At 37.9% G+C, this 22,193-nt stretch overlaps 1 protein-coding gene across 1 annotated transcript in view; it reads right to left on the reverse strand.

The window, feature by feature from the left end:
• GRM8 (glutamate metabotropic receptor 8) overlaps positions 1-22,193 on the reverse strand; it is a gene marked incomplete at both ends in the record, with an annotated part of 341,814 nt that overhangs the window by 54,846 nt on the left and 264,775 nt on the right. Inside the window, one exon of the mRNA XM_084279529.1 lies at positions 11,915-12,051. Within this exon, the coding sequence (XP_084135655.1) occupies positions 11,915-12,051 (137 nt within the window). The remainder of the gene's footprint in view (positions 1-11,914; positions 12,052-22,193) is intronic.

Consider the following 22,193-nt stretch of genomic DNA (forward strand, 5'->3'; position numbering starts at 1 on the left):
TCCAAAACACTTGAGACATATGGTTTGACATTAAGGTGGTTTTCCACTATGAGAGGTCATACTTTCTTTGCCAGCTCCTCTTAGTGAACAGTCACATTTTTCCATAATAATAATTTTGAATTTTCAGCACTATATAAACAAAAGAAAAATCACACTGTCCTTCTAAGCACAATTCCAGCCAGGTAACAAAATATACATATAAAAAGCCTGAAAGTCTGAAGTAGTTCAGAACTGGCAGAAAACAGCCTGTGTTTTATACTGAGATTTTCAGCAGCAGGGGAAGAGCTCTCTCTGCCAAGTCTATGCTCCTACTTTAGAATGAACAGCCAATAATTAGACTGAAAATTCTGTGGAGAGACTTAGTGATCTGGTGGGCATAAAACAAGCATGTGGAAGAAGTTTAATCTAGGAAAAATACCACACAGCACATTCAGTCAGAAAGGAAAGAGGAAAAAAATCCTTGTTACTATGGGAAGAAAGATGAATGCATTCAAAATGAGAATACTTCAGGAAGTCGGGAGTTTTCATATGGACTGAACATATTGAGATTTATTCTACAGTACTAAAGAACTGACTGATGAGATAGAAAGCTCTTGAGACTTCATGGGCAAGTATGGAAAACTTGCAAATAGGAAACCTAGTTCTTGTGCTCAGAAAAGGGGGAAAAGAAGCAGCCAGGGAATTATCAATCAATCAGTTTAACTCAAATTCCCAGAAAGATCCTGAAAGAAATAAACAAACACATTTCAAAACCACAGAGAAAACAAACAAGACAAATAACAGCCAAAAGGGATCTGTCAACAATGAGCTGTCACATTTCCTTCAGTGAGAAGGTAACAGGCATTGTGGATGAGAGGCAAGCAGCTAGGTGTCATTTATCTTAACATTAGAAAGATTTTTGACACTGTCTCAAATTACACTCTCAGTCATAAGCAACCTATTGAAACAGATCTAGCCCCTAAGGGCTAGGTGCAAATTATATCAAAAAGCTGTGGGAAGATAAAATTTGTCATTGATTCACTGTCAGAATGGAAAGGATGGTACAGGGTGGGGCCCGGAAAGGTCTATTCTTAGTCTGCTATTATTCAGTGCTTGTAATAACCACTCAATGCAGTTGGGATGATAAAATAGAATATATGGTGATCGAATTTGGGCAGTAACACTGGAAAAGATTGAAGTTTTGCTGAAGGTCAGGAGACATTCCAAATGGTACTGCAGAAAGTCTAAAAAAAAAAGGAGCATGCAGTTTAACAGGGATAACTAACAGGTAGCACATATGGGTTGCAAAGGACAGAGACATAGCAGCTCTTCAGCCAAAAAAAAAAACCAAAGACTCTCAGGGCTCTAGTGGATTATAATATGTTAAACCAATGTCATACTGTTACAAAAGGGGCAAATGCCATACTGAGAAATACTGAAAAATAAAATAATCTTTCCCCTCTCTTCCGCACTCATAAATACTGAAATTCTGTCTCTCCTGTACTCTGCACTAGTGAGACTTCAGCCAGAGTGCTTTGCGAAGGCTGGATCCTTGGGTTTTGGTTTGAAGGAGAATCAAACGGGGAGTCCAGAGGAAATCGCCAAAGATCAGAAGTATATCTAGAAAACATGACCTATGTGACTAAATGGAAGAAATTCAGGTTGTATAGCCTGAAGAAATAACACAGCCTAGGGGCTAAAACAACAGTCTTTGAATACATGAAAAGGATGAGGATGTACTCAGTGTATACTGAATAAAGTAAGAACTAATGGACTTAAATTATAGCAAAGAGGAGTAAAGTCAGGTATTTATAAGACACTTCACAGTGATAAGGGTAGTTAAAAAGTGGAAGAGAATGCTGTCAAGTCCTCATCCTTGGAGTAGCATAAGTATCAAAGATGCTAACTTTATGCTAGATGGTCTCTGAGATCCCTGCAGCTGTCTTCCATAGCGCTACGGCAAATCTCAGGTGCTAACTATTTTGAACACAAATTAAAAACTAAGACCATAGCTAGGCCAGATAAATAGACAATTTCAATGTATTACCATGACAGCTAACTTCTTGGTTTGGAATATCCCTTTGGCCAGTTTGCGTCATTGTCCTTGCGATGTCCCGTCCCAGCTTCTTGGGTGTTCCCCGCCTTCCCGTTAGCAGAGCAGTATGAGAAGCTGAAAAGTCTTCGACTGCTTAACAACAACTGAAAACATCAGTGTGTTATCAACTGTATTTTCACCCTAAATCCAAAACACAGCACTACACCAACTACCAGAAAGAATATTAACTCCCTGACAAAACCAGGACAACTGCCTTTTGCAATTATACAGAATACCTATTTGAGAAAGTATTTTTTATATTTTTAAGAATAAAATAAGATCTGATGATGATTATATTTTTCATACTTCTTGGCTGATTACTGATGCATTTTAAGTATTGCTATGAGTAGAGCTCCTGTATTGCTTTTGTTTACAGGTAAAATGCTTCTCTAAGAAAGAGTAGGGAAAGAAGGTCTAAGTAAAAACAATCACCATTGTCACAATAGTAAACTGTTTTCCACATAGATATAAAGGAAGATAAATCAATTTGGGAAGTATTAAGCAGCTCTCATGTAAAAAAGTCCGATCTGAGTTCTTAGATGTGAATGGAAAGCTCTCCAGGGATACACAGAAAAGCTGTCCTTACTTACTAATGCGATGCACACCCTGAAGCAACCAAGTTTATAAACTAATAAATATGTCATGGCATTCTTCTGTGGCTCTTGCTAAAGACACACAGTCTTGCATTCACTCAGGAAACTTAGAGCACAGATCAGTTCCTTAAATCCCTCCTAGCCTTTGCTCAAGGCATACAGGAAATCTACCTTTGAGGGGATTACTAGCAAATCAAACAAAACAAACTTAACAACAGCCAGACAATTTAAGGCACGATGGCTGAACAAGATTTTGGGAATATTCCTCTGGCACCATTTCTGAATCAACTGTGCAAAATCAGTCTAACCAGCCCATGGTGCAGAGACTGTTTAGCCTCCGATGCAATGCAGCCAAGTCCGTAATCATCCTCATTGTTAGAATCTTCCAGCACGTCTGCATTAAATCTCTCTTACTGTAATTCAAATCCACTACTTCTCCTAATAGCCAAATTAACTATGACTAACAGTTTGTTCTTTTCCTGAATAATCTTTTCTGTATTGAAAGAGATTAACATAACTCCCCTCAATTCAGTTGTCTCCAGACTAAATAATCCTAGTTTGCTCAACCTTTCCCTACAGGCACACTTTTAGATGCCTGATCATAATCACTGCTTGCAGCTGGACCTTCTCCAGCTACTCTTTGAAGTGAAGTCACAGTTCTGCTAACGAGGTCATAGCACTGGGAAAAAGAAAATATGGATTACATCACAAATCTAGGAGTACCTTGCTACAGTGGCCTCTGGTGATGCAAATCTCAGTTAACCATTCCGAAGCCATTGCTTAGCTTCATGCCTATGTTTTCCATAAAGAGGATTTCACTTCATTTCAAGGGGCTACTGGAAACATTACTGCTATCTTACCTATTTGGTCCAGTCATTCCCAGTGCATCCTATTGTCCCTCTCAACACTAAATCTGCTGTGAGTTGAAGTTGCAATGAGATTAGCTATGCGTTCTTAATTCACTGCCTTAAACTATGCCATCACAATATCACCACTAAAACCAGTGATAGCATTTTGGAAATAGGGAAAATAATTCACTCCCTGCCTCTAAATATTTTTTTAGAAGTTTTTGGAGATCTATTTATCAGGATGAAAAGTCTTGGATAAATATTGGATGACTATCCTAAAGAAATTACATTAATATTGCTAAAAGATGAAGTGAAACTGCAGCAAAGTAAACAGAAAAAATAATCATATAGTAATGTACTGCTAACTGCTGGCTGTTCTCCTTCATCATATCATAACCACTCTTTCATTCTCCATTTAATGATTTTTAATTTAGTAATAGACACCCATTATGTAATACAAATGAACAATAATTAAAGTCATTTCATCTACCATTTTTGCTTTTAAGCATTAATATTTTGCTTTTAGGTTTAAAGGGCACTTCAATCTTCAAATTGTAATACATATATAAGTTTCTGTGTGGGAGAGGAGAAAGATGGAAGAGACTGGTGAAGGAACATGCTGGTACACCATGTTTCACACTGGTACCTCACAAAGCAATTCCCTGCAGACTTGCTGCCAGCCGTGCATAATCCCAAATACCTGTTATGCCCAGAAGCTGTTTCTATGCTAAATGCCACAACATTAGCTGGTACCTGGGTAGCAGATAACCCTGTTCTGAAGTCCTATATATATGTGAATGCAGAACTCTGCAGATGCTCCTGATTTTTCACTGTTCTATCACTGCACACTTGTTTCTATGGTGAAAGAGGAAGAAAAAAATATTATTTTAAACAAAAAATATTATTATATTTGTCCCACATAACAAGACCTCATTTCTAGTTTTTGTTAAAACAAAACCAACAAAACCACAAAACAAGCCCCACAAGAATACTTTCCTGTCTGCTGCTTCTTTAAGGAACAGTTCATTCTAATCATAATACTTCTTGCAAAGGATGATCACAAAAAAGCCTATAAAATAGCTACCATCTACTCAAGAATCCTGTGACAAATTCACAGACAAGCATGCAACTGCAACCCCGTGCTTCATTTAAGTAACCTGACTTTCACTCACCCTGACAAGGTGGGGAAAAAAGCCCTATTCATCCTAAATCTCAAGCACTGGCAATCTGGTATCATTCTAACAAAGAACGAATGGTTATCCAAGTTTAGGATCTTTTCTTAGCAGTTCTCTTTTCTCCCTTTTGTTTTTTTTTTTTTTTCTCCAGAGAATCAGCCAAGATGTTTGCTTCACTGGGAAAAAAAATACTATTACGATGAACAAAGTAAAAAGCTTCAGAAGCAAGAAAAGTTGTCACTCTTCTTGGGTTTTTCAAAGGTCGTTGGTTCTTGAATCCAAGCATTGTTTTAATTTTCAGACCTGTCTGAAATAGCATCTGTTCTACTACAGGCACATCTGAAAATCATTTAGTGCTCTTTCAACGTCTGCATTCAACTTATTCCCCCCCTACCTCCAAGTAATTTTAAAATCAAAAATACAATCTTCAACCTTTCAAAATAATAGTCACAATTTTGTTCTATTTTTTGTGTCTTGTGTTTTCTTGTCTATGTTCTCCATCCACTGTAGCCTACTGTTGACTTACCTCTTTAGCCATGTATTTGTCCTTTGTGATTGCAAGCTTCATATTGACCTTAAAGTCTGGCAGTAAAGAAGAATAAACCCCGAGTCATACTTATTGACCAGGTGCACTGGTTTTGGCTGGGATAATTTTCTTCATGGTACCTAGTGTGGGCTATTTTTGGTATTTGTGTTGGACATAGTGCTGATAACACAGGGATGTTTTTGTTAGTGCTGAGCAGTGCTCATACAGAGACCAGGCTTCTTCTGCTCCTCACACCAATGCACCAGCAAGGAGGCTGGGGGTGCACAAGAACCTGGGAGGGGACACAGTCAGGACAGCTGACCCCAACTGACCAAAAGGATATTTCATACCATATAACATCATGTTCAGTATATGAAGCCGGGGAGAAGAAGGAAGGGGAAGACGTTCAGAGTGATGGCATTTGTCTTCCCAAATAACTATTACACATGATGGAGCTCTGCTTTCCTGGAGATGTCTGAACACCTGCCCACCCATGGGAAGTGGTGAGTGAATTCCATGTTTTGTTTTGCTTGTGTGTGCAGCTTTAGCTTTACCTATGAAAATGTCTATCTCAACTCACTAGTTTTCCTGGTTTTAGTTGGAATGGGTGATCTTTAAAGGTCTTTTCCAACCTAACACATTCTATGATTCTGTGATTTCCCCATCCCACTGTGAATGTGGAGTGCCTGAGTGGCTGTGGTGCTTCATTGCCAGCTTTCTAAAACCTAGACTTCTACAAAACTGTATTGGATCTGGCTGAGATGGAGTTAATTTAATTTTCCCCACATCACCCTCACAACGCTGTGCTGTGTGTTGATAGCCAGCGAGGTGTTGGCAACACACCAGTGACTACTGCTGAGTAGTGCTGGTACACATCAAGGCTGTCTCTCTAACATTTACCTGCCTGCCCCCATCAGTAGGCTGGGGTGGGCAAGATCTTGGGAGGGACAAAGCCACGACAGCTGATCCCAACTGTCCAAATGGGTATTCTATACCGTATGACATCTGCTCAGCAGTAGAAGGTAAGATAAAGGAGGAGGAAGCTGGGGCACCAGTTATTTGCAGTTTCCAAGGCTCTGCCTCCTGGTAACGGCCAGACATTGCCTGCTGACCAGAAGTAGAGAATATATCTTTTGGTTTTCCTTTGCTTCCATGCATGACCTTTGCATTTGCTTTATTAAACTGCATTTATCTTTACCCACTAGGTTTTTTCCATCTTATTTTCTCCCCTCCCTGTCCTGCTGAGGAGGGGAGTGATAGAGTGGCTAGACAGACACCTGTGGTCCAGCCAAGGTCAGTCTACCACAAAACCATAATAGTCTTTTTCTACTTTCAGCCCTGTATAGAATAAAGGAAGATAGCAGTACAATTTAGAGAAGAATAGAGGAACCAAAACCATTTTTGCTTGCCTCATTGAGTTTTATTTTTAACTTAGCATCAACACTTTTCAGGCAGATAACATGGATGGAGTCTTAAGTTTGAACCCTACTGCCCTATTACATATGGGCAGAAGAATACCCTGCAGGCAGCATGATTGTCGTATTTAGTTTATAGATATAATCACATACTGCACTAAGTGGTCCTGTTGTGTATTTCACTGTAGTGTGTTCTTTGGTAAAACCCAGGGCTTAGGTTCAGCAATTTGAAAATATCTATCAATTATATAATAGGTACCACAGGAAAAAAAGAGTCTCTCTGGCTTCTTTAATGAAATAGTGTCCCTCAGCAAAGCTTCAAATTTATTTGCTGCAGTTTAAGTAAATATCAGAAGCTTCTTGAATCATTTTACCATGTCACAAGGAAGGGAACTAATATGTTTTGAACCTGTTTCTTCTAAAAAGAATTGACTAATGTCAGTGTTGATAGTTTCCTTCAGGATTATATGCATAATTCACAAGAGTCCTAGAAAAGACTGAATCAAATACTGATTCAAAACTTTTTGTGATATGGCTGCCTGAAGGGAAGCTCATTGTCGTTGTGGGGTTCCCAATTTTTACTAGTTCACCAAACACTGTGCTTAAGGCTGATGATGATTATGGCTGTCTCTCTGATAGTTCATCACATCAGTGTAATTTTAATTTATAGTTTTCTTAGTCATAAATCAAGACCATTACAGAAAAATGGATGCCCTTGAGTCATTTATATCCCCAGTGCACACACTCCATAAATCTGAATGCTTATGTATCCTATTATTTCTAAGACAAAGTTAAAAATCTGCTTTTTTTTTAATTTATCTTGCTTTTCAACAGAACTCTTGTGCTCTGGTAGAAAAAAAACCCCACAAACAACAACAACAACAACCACCCACCCCCCAGACAAAAAACCCACATGTGAATTCTGCCTTAAAAATTGTACTGTTTTCACTTGAAACTTACAGTGTTTGATATGTTTTGGTTGGGTTTTTTTCTTAGGGAATAATATTGCATAAATGGATAACCACTCAAGTTTTTTAAATTCATCACCCAAATACCTGATCACAAAAGCACAAATAATTTTGTCTGTCTGAAATCCCAGCAATCAAAATTATTTATTTGTAAGAATATGTATTAGTACCTACATATTTTTTTCAGATTATTTTCTTCAAAATCAATTTTGGTAGATCAAAATGATGTATGAGTTTTGTATGAGTTTTTGCTTTAAACTATATCAAAAAGGGGTATTTTTGAAAAGTCAACGTATTAAATTTAAAAATTCTTAAAGATTTCCACTTTTTTTTTCCAAATTTACCAAAATAGATCATTTTTAAAGAGGGAGAAAGCAGCCCTTCAGAAATGAACCAGAACAAACTGCATGGGTTCCTAAGGAAAAGAAACTGAGAAACTTGTTATTAAATCTTTAGAGCTGGGACTATTTCCATTTACTGCCACTGACAAAAGCCATCAGTCAACACCTCAATCTAGCCCTTATTACAACATATATAATACAGAACACAGTTTCTAAGAGGAAATTCATTATTAATCATACAAGGAAGTTGATTTCAAATCATAAGTGCCAGGAAAAGCAAGCTTGTTTTTAACAACTTTCCTCCTACAGAGATTACATGGTTGAGAGATCAAATTTGCTAAACCCACACATTTATAGGGAACTTTTATGTGTGACCTGGTATGCAAAATACTGTTGCAATATGAATAAAACATAACTTTTGCAGAAACAACTGCCTCTTCCTGGATTTTTATTCATTATGAAATCCAGAATATCTTTTGGAAGAAAGATTTTTTAACTGTGAAAAATAAGTTATCTTCTACTGATAAAGGAGAGAAAATGAGGAAAGCAAACCATAGAAAATCCTGACAGTAAATGTACAGTAAATGATCAGAAGTTCTAAGGCAATTGCATTTTCCTTCAAAATTATACTAAAATATTTTAGGGTGTGGTACATTAAGATCATTTAAAGTCAGGCAGCCTTAGAGTCAGAGGACTATAAAGAGGGTTTAACTTTACATTTCCAGATTCATGTAAAGTGATAATTGTATAAAAGGCAATCAGGTTATTCGAGATTATACTTCAACGATTCTAAATGTCTGCTTTCAGAGTCATCTTGAATCTGTCAAAGATTGAGATATCGTATTCAAACTCAAGAACCACACAAAAGTTCAAATTTCGAAGATCATAATTCTTTTTTAACTTCTATACGGTATCTCTCAGCATTGTGACGAGTGCATTTTGCAAAATCTGCAAGAGCAGTACTGATCAGTAATCATGAATTTCCTCTATCTGGGAGCTATAGCTGCTTCAGAGGAAATCTGAAAGGTCAGTCTGCCTAAGGGAGAGAATTAATGTTACTGAGTACTACAGGGACAATCCAGCATCACAGCTAGAAGGGTCTCTGGAGCTGTTGAAGCCTGCTGACAAAAAGCCCCTTAGTGAGCATGATAGAGTCCTAACCCAGCCCGAGTCAGCACTTTCTGCCCAAAGAGAAAGACAGCGCTGCAACAGGAAAGAAACAAGTCTTGACCCCAAGGACCCGGCAGAGTCTGTGAAAACTCTGAGGAACCAGAGACACCAGCAGAAGAATACCGACTCCTGAGGATCAGGGTCAGGGACTGGGACAGGACCAGGGCTGGCTGCCAGGTGAGGAGCCATAGCCAACACAACAGAGATCCGCAGGCAAAACTGGACGGAGAAAATATCAAAGATCATCCTAAGGAAAAGGAAAAAACAAAACAAAACAAACAAAAAGAATAGCAAGAATAAAGGAAACACTATGGTTCAATTATTTAGATGCAAGATGTGTTCTAGTCTTACTTACATCAACCATTCCAAAAGTTGAACTATATTGCAAACCTGCTACTTCCACAATTTATTTTTCTGGCACAGAAAATAAATAAATGAATAAAAGCCACACATTTTCTGAAGCTGTATAGATGAAAACAACCACAAACACAGTCATAGCTACGATATGTTACCACACAATTTGAAGTAGAAATATCTGTGAAAACATGAAAAGTATCTGTAGAAGTCATCTAGCTGACAGGTTCATTAAAAATCGTAGTAATGTGTGCCTTCATTAGGAGGAAACTGCAGGAGAAAGAATGATACAGTGGGAAAAATTTTATATTTAAAAGTATCTCTTTTATAGAGCAGCAGGATAAAAAGTGCTCTGTTATCTTAATAGTGCTTGATCTTCAATAAATACAGAAGTTTTCACAGAAACCAATGAAAACATACACTGTGTTCCTTTGATCCACTGGTAATGCACTACCTAATTTGCATTATGATGATTTTGAGAATTGACAGACATTCACAATTTTTCATTGAGTTTAGTACATTTTGTCTAGCAAGAGAAGGCAACAGCTTTGCCACAGCAGATCATAATATGGCATAACAGCCAGCGACATGTGTTAAGTAAGTTTTGTGAATATATAAACAAATGGAAATTAACTGTACAACCCCTATTAAGACTTCCTTCCTCATTGTTACTATACCAGCATCTGCAGACACCAACAGAGACCAGCATACGGTATCACAAGCCACAACATACTTCAAGAAATAAAACCCAGTCTTCACTTTAGAAAGCCTCCAGGCTTTAGATAAAGATGAGTAAGTCAAGAAACAGGAGTACGTCTCTTTTCACAATCAATCCAGGTGCACAGGGGAATGGAGCCCTGTGTGTCTGCTCGCATGCTGGGCTGTGTGAGCAGGGGGTGTGAGGCAGAGCAGAGGGCAGTAGGATGAACACACAGTACAAGCCTGGGAGTACAAACAACCACTGTGGGGCTATGTGTCAGCCCACTTGCATCTCCATCACAGAGCTTGCCTACAAAATGTGGATAGCCAGTTAGGTCCAGCACGTGGAGATGAAAAAGCCATGCAAAAAGAGACAAAAAATGTCCTAACACATCCATTCTTAATGACAGTTAACAAGAATGTCCTTAGACAAATCCTTTCCTGTTAGCTATGTGGTCAATGAGGTTAACATGACGTGGTTTCAGTAGTCTGAGTGGCGGCCAATGTAGTAATATATCGGAGAACTCCCTGGAGTGCACATACATCAGGCAGAGACAATGGGACCGAAAAGCTACAGGCTTAATGAAAAAATTTAGCAGCTGGGAGGTGCAGGGGGAGGTATAGAAAAGGCAGATTTGAACAGAATTAAAATTAAAGCAAATTCTAAGGTAGTTTTTAGCTTCTACATCCAACTGCTATGTGAGTAGCAAAATGTGTGTATCAGTTTTTCAGCTCACTTAATAGACAATAACTTTTCAGAGAACAGTAGCAATTGTGAGGATCTGCCATAGTAGCTATGATAAGGGTCTAACTCTAGTCTTTCATAGAAATCACAATTTAGTATTGAACTGTAAACTTTACTTTTTTTTTTTTCTTTTCAACAGTCATATGTTAGCATCAGGTTGCTGTAGAGAGATCACACTACCACACAATCTGCCACACACAGTTTCTGTTCATGGAGTTTTTTCTGGTTGGGCAGAAGAATTTAAATAAATGAGTCCTTGTCAAGTAGTAGAGATATTAAATGGGAGATATGGTAAAGTGGTTTAACAGCTGTGGCTGAAAATGAGGAGGCTATCATATGTTACTCTGTGTTGTGCTCAGATAAGCTTTGCAAAGTATTCTCAACAGAATAATTTGTAAATATTTACTACAGTGTCTTACTCTTCTTCAGGAACCTCTCAAATGGAAAACTGTTAGCAAAAAAATTGTATATTTCCCATTTTGAGAGCTACCCAAATGGCTATATCTCAAGTAAACCCTGTAAATATTGCATAGCAAACAAACAAGGAAACAGACCAATCTAGTTTTGTTTTTCTCACACCTGTAACTGTCCTTGCATGGAGCCATCTTTTGACAGAAAAACGTGCCTTGGATGCAACTGTGGCTTGATGGTTAGCTGTCATACAAATATTGTATGTTATATTCTCTGACTCCTACTGGGATGGCAATTTTCAAAACATAGTTGCATGTACAGGTGGGGCTTAACTACTACAAAATTTGCAGAACATGTTAAGGCAGCACTTAAAACACCTCCTAAGGATGGACAAGTTGTTATGTCTATGTGAATTTTGTTCAGGTTACTGTACCATCTTTTACTGCCCTCTCAACAAGAATGGAAGAGAATTGAAGAGCTTTCTTCTGCCAAATGACAGAGAAGAAATCATCAATATTTTTGAAGTGCTTTGAAATAACGTAATACTGAAATGAGTATTCTCCAATTTCAACACCATAATCAAACTAGTACTCACATTTAGATGAAGTTGGTTAGTCCACTGGCCAATTACTTTGTATTCGGTACTCTTGTTGGTGATTTGATACTGAAAAATATCATAACGTCCAGGAGCATCTCCATTTTCATTGAAGATAACAGGTGTTCCAGCACTCCCTGAAAATAAATTAAAACGCAATTAGGACAAATACCTTTAAAGTGATTTTCCAGAAAAATACTAAATAGAAATGGAGCAGGTTCTTTGTAATGCAAGGCTAGTATGATAATAAACCCCAGAACCTCACTAAGAGTAAGTGTGTCTTATTATCATTATCACAGAATCTACCTTATCTGTGATTTAACTAAAACAATTTTAAAATATAATCTTTTGTAATCGTTTTGTTTGATTGTTTGGGTGGGGTGTGGGTTTTTTTTTGTGTATGCGTATTACAGAACATTAGGGAAATCCATGATAAATCAGAAGTGGAGGAACTCTCTTTGACTGGCAGAAAGGCACAATTTCACTTCAGGTTGTGAGTACACCACAGTAGGCACAAAATCACCATCTTGTAATGAAATTCATAAAGAATTCCCCTGTTAAGTACGAAAATAAAATTAATATCATCAACTTAGGAGCCAATGCTCGTAAGAGACCTAGAGATCCAAGTGTCTAAATCCAGTCACAGTTAATGTGATCAGTTTCTAGCACCAACCACCTGTGTAAAAGTGTTTTATCAAAATAAGTTAAGAATAGCTACTATACTTGTTGCACTCTCCTCTATACATGACACTGTCTGACAGAAAGGGCCATTGCCAAAGCTGTCAAAAGTTATAAATCGACACTCTGTTCTTACTTCGATCAACAAAATGTTCAAAGATTGAAAACTACTTGTCTACCCTGGCAACCAGTCCAGCCAAATTAGAACACATTTTGATGAATTCCCTCAAGGTCATATGAAGGATCTGCTCTCCCACAAAGACTTTTCAAAAACGACACAAACAACGCTATTTTCACACTTTCCTCAAATTCAGATGTACAGGTGAATCACAGTTGAAGTCCAAATTTGAAGACAAATTCAAGTATCCTTAAGTTCTATTTCAGTGACTGGAGAATTAAATATATTTTTATGGAGGGGAAACAACAAACCACAACAAGACCCACCCCACAATGTTTTCACATTTCTCCATATGAACAACAAGAAGAGAACATCCAGTTCATAGTTAATTCCTATGGTATGACTTGAGTGTAGCACCTAGAGGCACTAAGTGCACTGTGACTGGTTTCCAGAGAATGCCAAAAAAAGCCTAAAATTCTGGGAACATATTAAGCAGAAGTTAGTCATTACAAGTGGGGACAACTATCTAAATACCTCAGACTTCCAGCATAACTATTTTTTCTTGTATGTCTGTCTGTCTCCCATAAAATAATTTCTTCTCTTGTTTTGTATAGCAGCTTTCATACAAACCTGAAACCCAGTGAAATAAATAGTGCTTTGAGAGTCACAAATGAGGCATTAATTACTGCGCCAATTTCACGGTTCTGCCAGCAAAATGCTGGCTGCAAAAATTAGATGTGAGTATCAAAAAATCATGTGTGATGATAAAGATGAAGATACAAGAAGATACAAGAGACTCAATAAAAGGTCTTAGGGCTTTGCTCCCAATTCCTTTGCCAGAATAGAGGGCAAGAAAAATACCTGTCTACAATCTTCCAAGCAAGGAAATTATTCTTCACCTGCTCAAATAGCAGATTGATCCAATGAATTTCTTTCACCCAATAAACACATACTCAGCTGCTGTCAGTATGGAAGTAACTTTCCAAGTATTACTCTAAAGTAATGATGGAATTCATCTTCCCACACAGCAGAATCTAAAGAGCTCATGGAAAGAACAGATGTCTTTTACCAACAGATATGAAATGGTCTTTGTATCCCTTAAGACCAATGGGAACTTCAGACACTTATGCTCAGCAATAATGGTGTGATCTTATAATCTATTGCTGGTTTTAGAAATACCACGTACAAAGAGACAGACTACAGCACAGGACAGAACCATCTTTCTCTTTGATATAGTGATGTTCTCAGCTAGAGCCTAACAGCATCTCACGCTGTGCACCTCAGTTGACAGTGATGCAGCATCCTGCTGAATTCAGCTGCCACTCCAACTGAGTCCAACAAGGTCTTTCTCATATAGCAGAAGTTAAAACAACCTTGGCCAAGTTAATAACCTTAAGCTTGTTAAAACCTGGAATAAACCACAGAAACTTCGGACCCCCAAACATTGGGAAGTACCAGGCCATTATTTTCATCTATGTCTTATGATTTATACATGTCTTTTATTTCATTGTTACTTTGTGGAATTAAACATTTAATGGAGGCATGCATGGCTGGTTTGTGCTAATGAACCACTAGCCACATAAGCACAAAAGCAAAGTTTTAAGAGATTTGAAGAAAACCTGGGGATTTTACCAAGAATTCCCAAAATTATGAATGCAAGATGGTAGCAGAAGCCTTGAAAATATAAAGACAGAAAAAAATTAGAGGCCTCAAGGATATAAGCAAATCACAAACAGTTAATCAGTGTTCTAAAAATAATGTTAATCTCATCTGAAGAAAAATATACACTAACAGATGCTCCAAATTACAGTTTGAGAATGGATAGTCCACATCATGAAAAGGTTCTCTAAGAAAATATACTTCGTTGGATAGTCCATCAAGTGAATACTTCTCTGGCAAAACGGATTAATACTGTACAGAGATGAGATTATTAAACTGTGTGGAGTAACTCTGTAGCTGACCATAAGTAATAGCAAGGTGGAGGCACATCTAGATTGGGTATATAACACTCCAATAAATCCCACTGAATTGTGCAAATGGCTCTTTATTTGACAACTGCATATGCAGAATTGATCACTCTTGATAACTTGTGATGTATTTCCATGTATACTTATACTGTACCATTAACATTACCAGGAATTTCATCTTACTACTAGTTTAAGTGTTTAATTGCTCCACTTAATGGTCATTGAGAACTGGCTTCTAAATCTAAATGCAACACATTTTGGAGAAAAAGTAATCTAGAATATACTACTGTCCTGAGGCAGCGAGCCTAGGTTATATAAATTCCAGCTTAGATAAAATTATTTTGGGAAACCACACTAAATAGTTCTTTGATAGAATAGTTATCTAGAACTTGTGTATCCTTCTCCAAGAGCCACAGTTATTCAGCACCATCATAGGAAAAGTTTTACTTTTGCTTTGGAAAAAACTATCCCTATAATGGTAGTGTAGACCACCTCAGAGAATACAAAGTAGACCATGTTTTTTTAACATAATTTCACTAAATTCATAATCTTTTTATTTTCATAATTTGTCAGCAATCATTTAACAGGGTAGTTAAAGAGCAGTGAGAGAAAAGTGCCTTTGAGTCTTTTTTATTGTCTCTGGGGTTATGTTGCCATGCATAATTTTAACCCATGATTGACTCAGGTAATTGTCTTCAATCTGACACCATTTTAACTAAATTTTTAACATATTCTGGATGTCTAAAATAGAAGTACATGGTAGAATTTCAAGAATACATTAAGCTTGACTAGATATGGAAAATGATGTGTGAAACTTCATATTTTTTTAAATAGGTAATACGTTATTTTGACATCTATGTCTAAAGTCTCTCTTTCCTGAGCAAGTCCACAATACTTTTCGAAAGTCTTTTTCTTTTTTCTCTTACAACTGTAGACTGATAAGTGGAGGGAAATTTTCAACTTTCATAATGAAGCATTGTTCAAAAGGCTTACAGACTTGTTTTGACATCACATTTAAAAGGTAAATAAAAGAGGAAAATGCAACTCATTTAATATCCTAAGTCTGTAAAAGAAAGACCGCCAGTTCAATCTTATGGTTAACAGAGAGTGAAAGTGTTTGTTTCCTTTCACAGGAACTACTTTAAAAAAAGGGGCAAAAGGAATGAGATACAGCAAGTAATGCAGACACAAAGCTCCAACCATTCCTCTACTCCTAAGACATTGCAGCACAAATCGATTACACTGCCCTGACAGCAAAGCTGTGGCTACATCCAATGACACGGTTCAAAAGACAAAGAAATACTGGGTTGTGCACCTGAACTAGTGTCATAAACATATACGCTGTAAGTATGACATGATCACTCAGAAACTTCGAACACTTAGCTGCACTGCATATCAAGTCCATTGGTTTCTCGAAGCACTGAATGGCTGAGAAATAGATCCTGCTTCAAAATCACTCCAAAATCAAACTAAAAAGATATCTTCTATAAACCCTCTGCTTTGTACAATAGTTCTGTTACCATTTAGTTGAAGACAATCCATATCCATGGCATAAAAAAATCAGTTACATTTTATTAAGCCTAAGGACACATTTACTTTCTGTATATATAAAGTAATAATCTGGTAATGAAAGAAATTTTCCCTCCTCCTTCCCTCTCTACAGCCAGCAGCATTAAACAACTCTGGGTGTTAAACTAGCACATTAGCTGAGCATTACAGAAGCAATGTGTCTGTGACCTCAGCTGTTTATGAGCTTTCCAAAATGCAACTTAACTACCCAGAAACATTATTTAGAGAAGAAAAAAAGTAAAATGTATGAGGTTTTTAATTCAGAGTCAAGGATATAATGTATCCTTCTGAATTTTTAATACCTTACCCTGATGTCAAGGAGGACCCTTTCTGATAAACAACCGTTTTATGGCAGGTGCTTTGTGCACTGAACTTGAAAATTCACATACTTCTGAAGAAATCCTTAAGCGTTCTTAAGATGCTGCTCACCAACAACTTTATCCTGCATGTGCCTGCTTTATCAAGTTACATTTCAGAAGAATCTAAAATGTCCCCACTCCTAATGCAAGATGCAATCTTAGTTCCCTGTGAGGTTACAGAGTACCCTTGCTCAGATGCCTTCCAGTGAAATTCCCTTTACATTTCCAGTTGTGGAAAAGTAGAATGACTGGGAAACAAGAAGTTCACATGTCGTAGTGGTCAACTGCATATTAAAATGATTAATTTATAATGGATCCTGAATTAAGAATAATGATGGGGTTTTATTTTAAAAAATAATAATCTGTTAAATTAAATCAACTGCCCTGGATTTTTCTTACATGAAAAACTTTAATAAAAATTTACTTATTACAGGACACTGCAACTTCGGTGCAAGGGTAGAAAAGTGGTTGTGCTGGTAACTCCCACAGCTGTCACTTACAGAATGTTCCAACTCTAGTGGAGATGATCCCATTACAGTGATTGATTCAAATCTGGTATTTCACCAGATTTTAGTGACTTCTGATATTTATTTTTTTTAAAAACTGAAATGAAAATTCCAGAGGGATCTCGGCAGGCTGGAATGGTGGGCCTAGGTGAATTTAATGAAGTTCAACACTGCCAAGTGTAAGGTGTTGCACATGGGCCGGCTGAATCCCAGACATAGATACAGACTGGGAGAAAAGCTCCTTGAGAGTAGCCCTGCTGAGAAGAACCTGGGGTTCTGGTGGATGAGAAACTTAACATGAGCCAGCAGTGTGCTCTTGCAGCTCAGGAGGCCAATGGTATCCTGGGCTCCATCAGAAGAGGGGTGGCCAGCGGGACAAGGAGGTGATTGTCTCTCTCTACTCTGTACTCATGAGGCCCCATCTGGAGTACTGTGTCCAGATCTGGGGCTCCAATATAAGAAAGATGTGGAACTGCTGGAGAGGGTTCAGAGGAGGGCCACAAAGATGATTAGAGGGCTGGAGCACCTCCCCTACACATAGAAGCTGAGGGAGCTGAGCTTGTTCAGCCTAGAGAAGAGAAAGCTGCGGGGGGAACTCATTGCAGCCTTCCACTACCTGAAGGGAGCAGACAAACAGGAGGGAAATCAACTTTTTAAAAGGGTAGACAATGGCAGGACAAGGGGGAATGGATTAAAGCTAAAGGTGGGAAGGTTTTGGTTAGATATTAGGGGTAAGTATTTTACAGAGAGAGTGGTAAGGTGCTGGAACAGGCTGCCCAGAGAGGTGGTGGATGCCCCATCCCTGGAGGTGTTGAAGGCCAGGTTGGATGGGGCCCTGGGCAACCTTGTGTAGATCCAGGCCTGGAGGTTGTTGACCCCATCTGTGGCAGGGGGGTTGGAACTCTGTGATCCTTGGGGTCCATTCCAACACAGGCCATTCTGTGATTCTGTGATTACTTAAGCTAAGTCTTCATCCTTCAAGGTTCTCCACAGAGGCTGTTTATCTGTTATGAATCTTAATGCAGTCAGCGTGGCTTCAAGGGTATCTTTAGGTAAGATGAAGTCAAGTCATTTATGGTACACTGTAATACAGCTAACTGTTGCATATCAAAAACTTCAGCATGCACCATCTGCTAGGATGTGGCTTTACTGGAGGGCTCCTCAGATATGTAAGTTCAACACTTATTTCATTAATTTATGCAATTAGTTTCAAGTGCTAGAGTTGGGTGTTCCGATTATTTTTTTAATTAGCATTTCATTTCAATTAGCTGTTAAAACAAGAAAAAAAAGTACTACAGAGATGTACATGAATTAAATTGTTCTCATAAAACTAGAAAGAGGGAGAGTAGCCATTTGAACTTTCAGTACTGCAGGTTCCCAGAGAAAAAGAATGCATCCGTGAAATTAAACAAGAAATTAGTCACTGATAAGTATTTCAATGAGACAAATGAAATAGAAGTTTAAAATCAAATAAATGGAAAGAGTAAATACAAGCTGTTAAAACCTTTGATGTTTTGGAGGGGATACCAGAGAATTATAAACAACTTATCAGAGCTAGCAAAAATTAATTTGTGTGCTGGCAGACAGAGGAGGTATACACACAGTATCAAACAACATAAGATTTGTGATAAATGGAGCCATTACCTTCTCAATCTCCACACAGCAGACATTTTCAAACAATGAGCTATCCAGTTACTAAAATAACAAATGTCTTACACCTATTCAAATCTGAATAGGCTTCTCTTTATGCTTACTGTAAATGTCTCAATTCAAGATTGGGACGATAAAACAGGACTGCATCCAGTCGCTGCAGACATGCCAACATTTTAAATATCCTAAGACACTGGAGACATCCACACAGATATGCAGAATATGCATATGACAGAGAACTTGTGCCTTTCTGAGGCAGCAGCTGGAAGCCAGATGGATACCCTGGAGTATCTGAAATGGCATTCAATGCCCATGTTTAAGCAATTTATCTTACTTACCAGGGAGCAGATTCTGGTTGTTCATGTATGAATGCACAAAATACAACTACAGGGAAACTGAGAGTGCTACAAGAAATGAATAATATACAGATTTAGGGCATATGTGATATAAATTATGATGGTACCCACTACAAAGTTCACAGAGAAAGTAAAGAATTTGGTATTAAAATAAACTAATACACATCAATTCCAGGTCTGGCAGTATAACTTTATATTATTGAAGCTGTTGGACAAGAACTTTAGTTGTGATTCTGCAGAGCTGGGTGTAATTTATTTGATGTCTTTGTCCTTACTATGGTAAATGATTAGAAATAGTACTTCTGTGACAGGAACAGCTCATTCCACCCCTGCAAGAGAACATCAGTCAGGGCAGATATCATGAGTCCATGGTATTTAAAATAACAAGAATCAAGTAATATTTTTTTTCCTTCCAGAACGTATCAGAACTTCTTGCTACAGAAAGCAGAGAGACATGGTGTCTCATAAAACTTAACCTCAAATGAGTAAAATCTGAAGATGAGACAGAGTGATTGCAGACAACAGTATAGGCATATTAAAAAAAAAAAAAAACCAACACAAATTGCCTCATCATTCATCAGTATGTCTATCAGTTGCTATTAAAAGCAATGGTCTAGATGCAACTCTGATTAATGCAGTCCTACAGCTACTAAGTGCAAGAAGAATACACAGGAGAAAATTATCTTTTTTTCCTACATTCTTTCCCCAAGCATCTGCTATTGGCCACTCTCAGCACATGTACTACACTGGTGAAATTTTTGATCATATCTTGTAACAAGTAATACTTGCTCCAGAGTATAAAAGGTCAGAACTCTAGCTCCTCTTTTTATAGCACCTTGAATTTGCTAACAGATAAGTACACCTATAAAACAACTACATCACAGATTAAACTTCATATCCCAACAGATAAAGAACTAAAATTGCTGGACGCTAGTACTGATACAGTGACGCAGTATTGTGAAGGCAGTTTTATATTTCACAGCCTGGGATGATCTTGTTCCCCTCTGCATAGCAAGGTTATGCCTCTACCTTCACCTCTCCTCCCAAAGGTGGGGAAATGCTGTGTGAGTGACTTTTCTTACTCCAGGGCTAACTGGGAGGGATAGGTGATGCAGATGAGCTTCTCCACAGGTAGGTGCTGAAGCAAAACAGGCATTAGCACCATGGTACTGGCAGAAATGCCCACCAGTCCTAGGAAAGAAGTGTGAAGAAGGAGATTCTGATGAGGTAGGAGCTATTAAGGAACAGAAAATTAGCCCCTTTAGACCTTCCCTGCCACCTTAGCTTTGTTCCATTCACCTCTGGAAAAGGGACAGCCCCATCCACGCAATGACATCAGAGTAGATTGGGAGGGGCGTGTGGGGAGAAGAAAGGAGGCAGGGAATGAGAGAAAAATCTTGCCATTCCCTACATGTAGCCAAAAAACTCAGCACTGCCAGCACACTTGGAATAATCCAGCCTGCTTTGATGCCGTGCTCTGAAAATCCATAGAGGTAGGTTTCATCTTAAAATCTACAGAATGCATTGTGTGACAGAGAAGATTGGTTAAGTTCTGCTGCTGAAGAACCCAGTAAGTCAAAAAAAGCCAACAGGCTCTGGGAACAGATATTGTATGCAATGGGGACACGTAACTCAATCCTTTAAAAAATCAACACATGACAAAAAGTTCAACTGAAAGATAAATACTACACTAGTAACATACTAAAATCATAGCAGGGTGGTATGACATTATCTAGTACAAGCTAACAGCTTCTACTGGAAGAGGAAGATCTAAGAGGCTGGGCAGGTTTTGTGGGGTAACAACTATATAAACATGTTAAGTGCATAAAGTTCTGTTTGTGTGATATTATAAACTGAACATTATCAAATGTTCTTTGGTGGTAAATGTTTATTTTAATGCTATAAAATATATGTTAATATTTTTTTAAAATGTTTTTGGGCATTTTTTCTTTTTACATATATTATGCTGTGCCAATAATGGCAAGCACATTTCTTGTAATCCTTTGGAGTAGAGTTCATGGTTATCATTCCCATAAGAAAATTAAAAATAAAAAGAAAGATAGCTTACACATATGCTGGAAAGTAAGTCGGAGTTACAGTGTGAGGAATCTTTACCATTAATATAACAGCAAGTAATTAGTTTCAGTATTGCCAAAATGAATACAAGTAGAATTGCGTTTCTCTACAGAATCACAATCACCTCCAGTCCCCAGCAACACAACCATACAATAGATACCCAGTTTAAAAAGGGTCTTCATATAATTTATTTCCATTCTTGGGATTTTACAGGCAAAAAATGGCCACACCTCTTCCTGTATATAGCTGTAGCTATACAGTGCTATCTTTCTTTCTTTCTTTCTTTGCTTTTGTTTTACTAGTTCCAGAAAGAAGTATTTAACTTCAGTACTACAGACCTCTGTCACTGATTACACAAGACTCCCACTGGGGTCACCTGCCATGTTCATCAGGTCCTACCCAGGTAAGTCCTAACTGGGACACTGTATTATAGAAGGAAAAAAAAAAACCCACAAACTCTGTTCCCTTTCTATATTAATGTTGATACATAATTCTGCAGCAGTGTTCTTATTCCAATAGATGCAAGTATAATTATTCTTTTCTCTGTCTCCCTCTCTGCTATTCTAACCTTCTCAGGACTTCTGGCCAAAGTTTTGTGTGAAATTCTGGTTTTTAAGGGTCATCCTTTTTTTGCTTTGATAATTAGTTTATTTCATCTGGAACAAGCAATTCTGCTCAGTTCTGCTAAAACGTATGCTTGCAACATAATTTCTACTCCATATCTCACTTTTGGCCCTCTGAAACTTTTCAGCTAAGAGCCTGTCAAGCTGACAATTGACAGAGCATTTTTCAGATGTTACCAGACTTTTCTCATCAGCTTGCACTTACTGAATATGGGAAAGCAGAGATGAGTTATAGCTCTCCCTCTTCAAGCTCCCGTTTGAGCATTTACATCAAGCGAGGATGAGAACGTTCCAAGAAGACACTTACACACCTCTGTGGAATTTGGAAGCCAAAAGACACTATGATAAAGTGTTTCTGATAAAGAAACAACTTTAGT

Source organism: Gallinula chloropus (genome assembly GCF_964237585.1).
Source record: "Gallinula chloropus genome assembly, chromosome: 1".
NCBI lineage: Eukaryota > Metazoa > Chordata > Aves > Gruiformes > Rallidae > Gallinula > Gallinula chloropus.